This window comes from Boleophthalmus pectinirostris, unplaced genomic scaffold (assembly GCF_026225935.1).
Source record: "Boleophthalmus pectinirostris isolate CB_2022bp ecotype Guang Dong unplaced genomic scaffold, ASM2622593v1 HiC_scaffold_3, whole genome shotgun sequence".
Classification (NCBI taxonomy): domain Eukaryota; kingdom Metazoa; phylum Chordata; class Actinopteri; order Gobiiformes; family Gobiidae; genus Boleophthalmus; species Boleophthalmus pectinirostris.
Genome location: NW_026571299.1, coordinates 494631 through 504630, shown reverse-complemented (window position 1 = coordinate 504630; position 10000 = coordinate 494631). Strand labels below are relative to the sequence as shown.

At 46.2% G+C, this 10000-nt stretch overlaps 1 protein-coding gene across 1 annotated transcript in view; it reads right to left on the bottom strand.

Annotated features, from left to right (window-relative positions):
• Window positions 1-10000, bottom strand: part of LOC110154600 (transforming acidic coiled-coil-containing protein 1-like) — a 30370-nt gene that overhangs the window by 11138 nt on the left and 9232 nt on the right. The window contains 7 exon segments of the mRNA XM_055160241.1: window positions 731-869; window positions 1012-1063; window positions 2035-2070; window positions 3313-3935; window positions 3937-5922; window positions 5924-6270; window positions 9150-9355. Coding sequence (XP_055016216.1) covers window positions 731-869; window positions 1012-1063; window positions 2035-2070; window positions 3313-3935; window positions 3937-5922; window positions 5924-6270; window positions 9150-9355 — 3389 coding nt within the window.

Below are 10000 nucleotides of genomic sequence, written 5' to 3'. Positions count from 1 at the left end.
ATCTGAGGAGAAACGACTAGACTGGAGAACAAACGACTAGAACCTGGAGAAACATCTGAGGAGAAACGACTAGAACCTGGAGAAACATCTGAGAAAACGACTAGAACTGAGAATCTGAGAGAGAAACGACTAGAACCTGGAGGAACATCTGAGAGAAACGACTAGAACCTGGAGAAACATCTGAGGAGAAACGACTAGAACCTGGAGAAACATCTGAGGAGAAACGACTAGAACCTGGAGGAACATCTGAGGAGAAACGACTAGAACCTGGAGAAACATCTGAGGAGAAACGACTAGAACCTGGAGGAACATCTGAGGAGAAACGACTACGACTAGAACCTGGAGAAACATCTGAGGAGAAACGACTAGAACCTGGAGAACATCTGAGGAGAAAACGACTAGAACTAGAACTGACTAGAAGAGAAACATCTGAGGAGAAACGACTAGAACCTGGAGAAACATCTGAGGAGAAAGACTAGAACCTGGAGGAACATCTGAGGAGAAACGACTAGAACCTGGAGGAAAACATCTGAGGAGAAACGACTAGAACCTGGAGGAACATCTGAGGAGAAACGACTAGAACCTGGAGAAACATCTGAGGAGAAACGACTAGAACCTGGAGAAACATCTGAGGAAAAACGACTAGAACCTGGGAAACATCTGAGGAGAACAGTTTGAGGAACAGATTGTGAGGACATTTCTCACTGATGGACCTGGTTGGGGTTTTTACCTTCCTCTTTGGTCCTCCCCTCGTGCTCCAGATGCCCTCCCTCGCTGGTGCTCCTCACCGCGGTGGAGGCCAGCTTCTCTTCATCTGTGGCGTGATGTTCTCTCTGCGTGATCTCCGGGGTCCGGATCACTACCTCCTCCTGCAGGAGCACACAGGTACTGCGCTCAGAACGCAAAAACACCGACGCACCAAAAACAACCAGAACATCCAAAACCTCAAAACATCTCAACCTACCAAACCCAAACCCCGACCTGACCCCTGACCTGAGTGTCCTGTGGTACCTGTGTGAGGTCCTGAGTTTCCTCCGAGTGCAGCGGGACTTTACACGAACTCCTGAAAACACAAAAACACAAAAACACAGTGAGTCCAACCGTCACAGACCAAGTGTGGACCTGGTTTAGTCCTGGTTTAAAAACAGAAATGATGAGGTAGTGTTTTTTTCTTCTTTTTTTTGGGAATCATCTCTTGACTTTTCTCAGAGTTCAGGGTTCAGGGTTTAGGGTTCAGGGTTTTGGGTTCAGGGTTTGGGTTCAGGGTTTTGGGTTCAGGGTTTTGGGTTCAGGGTTTGGGTTTGGGTTCAGGTTCTGGGTTCAGGGTTCAGGGTTCTGGGTTCAGGTTCAGGTTCAGGGTTTTTTGGGTTCAGGGTTTTGGGTTCAGGGTTCAGGGTTTGGGTTCAGGGTTCAGGGTTGGGTTTCAGGGTTTGGGTTCAGGGTTTTGGGTTTGGGTTCAGGGTTCAGGGTTCAGTTGGGTTTGGGTTCAGGGTTTTGGGTTCAGGGTTTTGGGTTTGGGTTCAGGGTTTTGGGTTCAGGGTTGGGTTCAGGTTTCAGGGTTCAGGGTTCAGGGTTCAGGGTTCAGGGTTTTGGGTTCAGGGTTTGGGTTCAGGGTTTGGGTTCAGGGTTTTTGGGTTCAGGGTTTGGGTTCAGGTTCTGGGTTCTGGGTTCTGGGTTCAGGGTTCAGGGTTCAGGGTTTGGGTTCAGGGTTTTGGGTTCAGGGTTTTGGGTTCAGGGTTTTGGGTTCAGGGTGGGTTTGGGTTTTGGGTTCAGGGTTTGGGTTCAGGGTTTGGGTTCAGGGTTTGGGTTCAGGGTTCAGGGTTCAGGGTGAGGAGACTCTGGTCCAGAGGAACAAACACTGAGCAGGTTTTGTGTCTCAGATCCTTTTGAAGAGACGAAAACAAGTTTAAAAAAAATAAGAAAACCTGAGATCTGTTAGATCTGAGAGAAGGAAGAAAGAGAAAAGGAGAGATAAAGAAGATAAAGAGAGAGGGATGACAGGAAGAGGAGGAGGAGGAGGCAGACTGTACTTACAAGAGCAGACAGAGGAACTCCCCCTGGTGGTGAGTCCTGGAGCAGCAGAGACACGACAGACAAAAGACGAGTGGAAAAGTATTAGTATCACTACTGCAAACTGTACTACAGTTACTGTAGTATCAGTACTGCAGTTACTCAGTACTACAGTTACTGTAGTATTTGTACTGTAGTACCTGTAGTATCAGTACTGCAGTAACTGCAGTTACTGTAGTATCTGTACTGCAGTTACTGTAGTATCAGATCAGATCCACAGTGGAGCTGCAGAAGGACAGACGTCTTATATGTTTGAGTGACAGTGGGCGGGGCAGACAGTGGGCGGGGCAGTGGGCGGGGCAGACAGTGGGCGGGGCCGACAGTGGGCGGGGCCAGTGGACGGAGCCGACAGAGGTCACACCTGTGTTTGATCCGTCCTCAGTGTCTCTGGGTTACACCTGTCAGTGGGACCAGCTCCAGATCCTGGTTCTAGTCTCAGTCTCAGTCTAGTCTCGGTCTAGTCTCGGTCTGGTCTCAGTTCAGGTCTCAGTTCAGGTCTGGGGTCCCGGTTTCAGTCCCGCTCTGGTCCCGGACCTGGATCAGTCCTGGTTCAGTCACTGAAGTCACGTAAACGGGAAACGGTCGTTATCTGTTTTTTTCCATTTTTCATTTAAACCCAAAATCAAAAACTGAAAAAACGAATCATTATCTGTTTTTTCATTTTGGTTTTGGAGACAAATAATGAAAGAAAACTGTTGTTATTTAGTTTTGAAAAACAAATGAAGGAACGACACACGGACTGGCTCGGTCCACGTCTGCTGGAACCTGAAGAAACCTTTGTCTTTTTATTTCTCATCAAGAGATTTGTCGTTTTTTCCAGGACAGTTTCCACGGAGAGAAGCAGAAAACTGACCCACCACCGGGAAAAATGTTCAGACCGACACTTCTGAGCGACACTTCTGACCGGTGTGTGCTTTGGTTTCGGTTCTCGGCCGTTTCCTGGACGGAGGAGAATCGTGGAGAACTTTCCGCAGACTCATTTGAATCTTTACGCACTCGTGGATCTGATTTAATTTACAGTTTAATCCCTGCAGAGTTTTTAGGTGAACTCGACCGACAGAAGATCAGCGTTTCTGATCGGAGGCAACATCAGAACAACTCTACTCGAAACAAAGACGGTTTAATTTTCATCGTGGGATCAGAATCGGTATCAAGTATCAAGTATCAAGTATCGAGTATCGAGTCTGTTCTTTAGTTTTAAAAGCTAAAAAAAAAACACGACCTTCCGAAGTCCAGACTCACCTGTGTTTCTCTTCCTCTTCGTCGTTTCTCAGACTTTTGGAGGCTTCGATCTGCTCCGCCGCCTCCTCGCTTTTCTCTGGGTCAAACCCGGACGAGGTTTTGCTCTTTCCGAGTTTACTTCCTTTTCCTCCGAACGGGTCGAACGCCGGGTCGTCCCAGCAGCTCGGGTCCAAATCGTACGACCCGCTTTTGGGAACATCGTCCGTGACCGAAGGAGGCGGAGACGACGGCTTTAAGGGAACCTCTTTGGGAGTTTCTGGAGCTTTAACTTCAGGTTGTGCGTCCGGTTTCTCCTCTGGGATTTTCGGTTTCGCGGTTTTGCCTTTGTTGAACGTTTTTCGTGGTCCCAGTTTTTTCGGAGGCGGTTTTGTCTTTTCTTCTTCTTCTTCTTGTTGCTGATGTGATTCTGGAATCGTTTTGCTGGTCGGCGAATTCGGAATTTTGGACCCTCCGCTTTGGAACGGGTTGAAACTATCGTCGAAATTGTCAGGGTCAAAATTGTAAGATCCTGATTTGGGAATGGGAATGTCGTCGATTTGGCGGAGGCGGAGAGGGAGACTTCGGCGGGTTCGATGGTTCTTCCTCTCGACTGATTTCTGTCGGTTTCGTGTCCGGTTTCTCCTCACCGCTTTTGTTTTTTTGAGTTTTAACTTTGCCGATGGTTTTCCTCGCTCCTACTTTTTTGGGAGGAGGTTTGGTCGCCGTTTCGGTTTCGTCCAATCCGAATTCTAACAGGACCGGTTTCGCTTTCAAACTCTCGTCTTCGAAACTGGTAAAAGAAGAGCTGGTCCCGCACGACGCAGGAGGAGAGTTTTGGACTTTGGCGCTTCCACCCGCAAACGGGTCAGAACTTTCGTCAAAATTCTCTGGGTCAAAATTGTAAGACCCGGTTTTGGGAATCGGAATATCGTCAAAGTTCAGAGGAGCTGGTGAAGAAGAAGTTGGCAGATTTGACGTTTCTTCGGGAATTTCAGATTTCGGAGGTTCTTGTTTTTCATCCGAAGTTTGCTTTTCTTTTTCCTTTTTTTTCGTTTTGCTCACCGTTTTTCTGGGTCCCAGTTTTTTCGAAGGAGGTTTGGACACTTTTCCTTCGTCTAATCCAAATTCTAACACGACCGGTTTCGTTTCGTTTTTGTCGGAATCCTTCGTGCTTGCGTCCAGCTTCGGTGGTGACGTCGTTGTCGGCGAGTTTGGGATTTTGGAGCCGCCGCTTTGGAACGGGTTGAAACTATCGTCGAAATTGTCTGGGTCAAATTTGTAACGCCCGGGTTTTGGAATGGGAATATCGTCAAAATTTGTAGTTTCGTGAGGAATTTCTGAAAGTAAAGATTCAACGTTTGCGTCTAAAATCTCCTCCTCTTTTTGATTTTGATCGTTACTCGTCGCTTGTGTTTCTGGAGAAGGTTCGGGCGCTGATTTTTCGTCCAAATGAAAATCCGTCTCTCCCAGTTTCGTCTCGTCTTTCTCTAAATCTTTCTCCGGTTCAAACTGAGCTTCTAGTTTCGGCGTTTCTGAACCTGAAGCTGTTGTTGTGGGAGAGTTTGGGATTTTTGAGCCTCCGCTGGAAAACGGGTCAAAACTTTCGTCAAAATTCTCCGGGTCGAATTGATAAGACACTTTCGGAACTGGAATTTCGGTTTCATCAGAATTTGACGCTTCTACGACAACTTCTACAGATTTTTCTTCCAGGTTTTCCTTTTTAACTTTGGTCTTTTTGGTTTGCGTTTTTTTCGAAGGAGATTTGGAAACAGGTTTTTGGTCCAAATTCAAATCCGTTTCTGTTTCTCTTTTGTCGTCAGTTTCGTCTTTTTTGGCGTTCAGTTCTGGCATCGAGTCGTTCGGCCCAAACGGAGGAGGAGAGTTTGGGATTTTCGAGCCTCCGCTGGAAAACGGGTCAAAACTTTCGTCGAGATTCTCCGGATCAAATTTGTAAGACACTTTTGGAACTGGGATTTCTGTTTCATCGGAATTCTGCACTTCTGGAGCAACTTCTGGAGGATTTGTGGAAAATTTTTCGTCTAAATTTGTATCTAAATTTTGCTTTTTAACTTTGCTCAGTGACTTTTTGGCTCCTTGTTTTTTCGAAGGAGATTTGGAGACAGTTTTTTGCTCCAGATTCGGTTTAGTTTCCTCTTTTTCGTCTTTTTCCGACCTCATTTCAGCGTTCAGCTCTGGCATCGCGTCCTTCATCCCAAACGGAGGAGGAGAGTTCGGGATCTTCGAGCCTCCGCTGGAAAACGGGTCAAAACTTTCGTCGAAATTCTCCGGATCAAATTTGTAAGACACTTTTGGAACTGGGATTTCAGTTTCATCGGAATTTGACGCTTCTACTGCAACTTCTACGGGTTTTTCTTCCAAATTTTGCTTTTTAACTTTGCCCTTTTTGGTTTGCTGTTTTTTCGAAGGCGATTTGAAGGTTTTTTGGTCCATTTTCGTTTCTTTTTTCTCCTCGCTTTCGACTTTTTCAGCGTTCAGTTCTGGCGTCGCGTCCTTCATCCCAAACGGAGGAGGAGAGTTTGGGATTTTCGAGCCTCCGCTGGAAAACGGGTCCAAACTTTCATCTAAATTCTCTGGGTCAAATTTATAAGACGCTTTCGGAACCTGGAACTTCGGTTTCTCCTTCGTCCTGCGGGGAAGCGGCAGGTGGAGTTTGCATTTTGAGCGGAGCAGGTTTGGATTTCTCGACCTTGACGATGTTTTGTGCAGATTTTTCGCTTTCTTTCGGCAAATCTTGGAGAATTTCCGTACGTTCTGGAGCAGAATCGTCTCTTGGTGAAAGCCGTTGTGGAGGCTCGGTTTTGGTTTCATGTTGGGGCGTTTGTGGAGCCGGTGGAGGTTCCGTCGCCGTGCGGAGGTCCAGAGGAGGAGCGGGCCGGTCCCGGTCCGTCTCCAGGCTGAAGACGGGGATCTGGTCCTGGGATGAGGCGGAGACGATGAGACGTTCCTCCACCTCCACGTCTGGAAGAAGAACACGACAGCGTTTAGAAGAACCAGGTCTCACTTAGTCCTGGTTTGGTTCTAGGTTTGTCCCAATTTAATCCTGGTTTAGTCCATCGGATTTCAGAAGATTATGGATTTAAGACTAAACCAGAACTGAACCAGGACTAAACCAGGACTAAACCAGAACTGAACCAGGACTAAACCAGAACTGAACCAGGACTAAACCAGGACTAAACCAGAACTGAACCAGGACTAAACCAGGACTAAACCAGAACTGAACCAGACTAAACCAGGACTAAACCAGAACTGAACCAGGACTAAACCAGAACTGAACCAGGACTAAAACCAGGACTAAACCAGAACTGAACCAGGACTAAACCAGAACTGAACCAGGACTAAACCAGGACTAAACCAGGACTAAACCAGAACTGAACCAGGACTAAACCAGAACTGAACCAGGACTAAACCAGGACTAAACCAGAACTGAACCAGGACTAAACCAGGTCTAAACCAGGTCTAAACCAGGTCTAAACCAGGTCTAAACCAGGTCTAAACCAGGTCTAAACCAGGTCTAAACCAGGTCTAAACCAGGTCTAAACCAGGTCTAAACCAGGTCTAAAGTCTCTTCTCTGTATCAGACTCGTTCCACCTTAAATCCTTCACATTCCTCTGGCAGACGGAGCGACTCTGGAATGTGACGGAACTGGATCCTCTGAGTCAGTCCACCTTAAATATTCCACCTTAAATATTCCACCTTAAATATGAAACCTCCACAATCGCACAAACGTTCTAAAGTTCTAAAGTTCTAAAGTTCTAAAGTTCTAAAGTTCTGATGTTTCATTCCTCGTTTCAGGTGAAGCGTCAAAATCCCGATGAGTCAAACTTTTACTCGAGTATTTGTACAAACACTGGGAGTCGAGTCGGACCAACACCTTAAAGCTGCACTCTGTCACTTTTCTGCTGCTGATGTTACTGCTTTGTCTGGACCAGGACTAAACCAGGTCTAAACCAGGACTAAACCAGGACTAAACCAGGACTAAACCAGGTCTAAACCAGGACTCTAAACCATCTAAACCAACCAGGACTAAACCAGGTCTAAACCAGGACTAAACCAGGACTAAACCAGGTCTAAACCAGGACTAAACCAGGACTAAACCAGGACTAAACCAGGACTAAACCAGGACTAAACCGGGACTAAACCGGGACTAAACCAGAACTAAACCAGGACTAAAGTCCCTTCACCTTTCCCCTGTATGTTATTGACTCGTCTGGAATGTTCCGCAGTGTGCCAGTGTGTTCCAGGTCAGATCTGTGGAGAGGCGAGCCCCGTTTCACACTCATCACGTCTGGTTTTGTTTCAGGGAGACGGACGCACAACCAGAAAAGTTACACAGTGCAGCTTTAATCTATTATTATTATTGTTTTTTCAAAATTGGTCCTGGTAGTCCTGGTTTAGTCCTGGTTTAGTCCTGGTTTAGACCTGGTTTAGACCTGGTTTAGTCCTGGTTTAGTCCTGGTTTAGACCTGGTTTAGTCCTGGTTTAGTCCTGGTTTAGACCTGGTTTAGACCTGGTTTAGTCCTGGTTTAGTCCTGGTTTAGACCTGGTTTAGACCTGGTTTAGACCTGGTTTACCTGGTCCTGGTTTAGTTTAGACCTGGTTTAGTCCTGGTTTAGTCCTGGTTTAGACCTGGTTTAGTCCTGGTTTAGACCTGGTTTAGACCTGGTTTAGTCCTGGTTTAGTCCTGGTTTAGACCTGGTTTAGTCCTGGTTTAGACCTGGTTTAGTCCTGGTTTAGACCTGGTTTAATCCTGGTTTAGTCCTGGTTTAGACCTGGTTTAGTCCTGGTTTAGACCTGGTTTAGTCCTGGTTTAGTCCTGGTTTAGTCCTGGTTTAGTCCTGAGGTTGTTTTGTCGTTTATCGTCTCTTTTCTTTATCTCTGTTTTTATGATCGACTCAGGAAACTTTTCATTTCACATCAGCGTTTTCACTTTTGCCCTTTGACCCTGAGGACGTTTGGGTCAAATCTAGAAAATCTGCTTCAACACGACAAAACACAAAAAAAAGTGACTAGAGCCTGACGCACGACACTTTTACTTCCACTCACTATTTGATTATTTGATTATTTCACTATTTGATTATTTTATTATTATTATTTTGTTATTTTATTATTTTATTTTTTTATTATTTTATTATTATTTTTTTGTTATTTATTATTTTATTATTATTTTGTTATTTTATTATTTTATTTTCACAACCTCCACAAATAAGAGACGCCTCAGACTTTTATTTTGAAAATCTGATCAGTGAGTCACTAAAGCCACGTTCATGTTTTACTTTAAGTTTTCGTCTTTCTTCCCTTGAACCTGAAGTTTGACAAACTCACAGCGAAAAAAAATAAAGTTCTGTTCAGTTTGTGTAAAAGTGTTTTTCCTTCTACAGGATCCTGGAGTTTTACTTCAACATTTTGTCCCAAATCCAGATCTGAACAACAAGAACCAACCAATCAGACGCCTTCTTTCCCCGAGGCCCCTCCCACTGCGATACAAACAGACCAATCAGACGCCTTCTTTCCCCGAGGCCCCTCCCACTGCGATACAAACAGACCAATCAGACGCCTTCTTTCCCCCAGACCCCTCCCACTGCGATACAAACAGACCAATCAGACGCCTTCTTTCCCCGAGGCCCCTCCCACTGCGATACAAACAGACCAATCAGACGCCTTCTTTCCCCCAGACCCCTCCCACTGCGATACAAACAGACCAATCAGACGCCTTCTTTCCCCCAGGCCCCTCCTACTGCGATACAAACAGACCAATCAGACGCCTTCTTTCCCCAGGCCCTCCTACTGCAATACAAACGGACCAATCAGGTTCTGGGGTTTTGTCTGTGTGTTTTACCTGTGGCTCTGGGCTCCTCCTCCTCGTCTACGGGACCAGGGACCGAGACAGGAGCGTGCACGTGAGGGGGAGGAGTGTGCACGTGAGGGGGAGGAGCGTGCACGTGAGGGGGAGGAGCGTGCACGTGCGGGGGCGTGTGCACGTGCGGGGGCGTGTGCACGGGGCTGGCGGCCTCTGGAGTGTCGTAGGGTCCATCTGAATCCGAGCTGTAAAAAAAAAAAAAAAGTAAAAGTTTTATTTATTCTGGAACATTCTGAGCATCGAGGAGAAAATTCAGTTTGTCGACTGGACAAAAGTTTAGTTTGGTTGAAGATGTTTCTCAGTTCGTCTGAGCTGCTTCTTCAGTTCTGTCAGACTCTGGTGACTCTTCCTTCTGTCTGCAGGAGGAGCTAACTACACTGAAACTCCTCTGGAACTAACACACACCTGTTTACAGTTTGTGTTTCTTAGTCGACGTTCAGTCTGCAGGTTTAACGCTCAATTCCGATTTTTTTGTGAAATCTGATGTTTTTTCGAGGTCGTTCACATTTCCAGTTAAATGTGACTTGTATGTGACTCCAGTGTGAACATTAAACGGTCCAAAAGTGTCCCACATGTGACACTGGAGACACGACGACGTCAACCGCAGCGAGCGTCTCTGTGTTTACACAAGTTGTCCAAACATGGACGCAGCATCGAGCACCTGGAGATTTTAAAGTTCCTCTCGTACCGGAGCCACAACATGAACAACTGACTTGTTTTAAGGAGGAGATTGAGAAGGAGAAGGAGCAGGTTTTTGGTGGTGGTGTTTTGTGGTGAGTGGAGATGTGCTTCACTTCAGTCACATGGATCATGAACAGTTTTCTCCTACT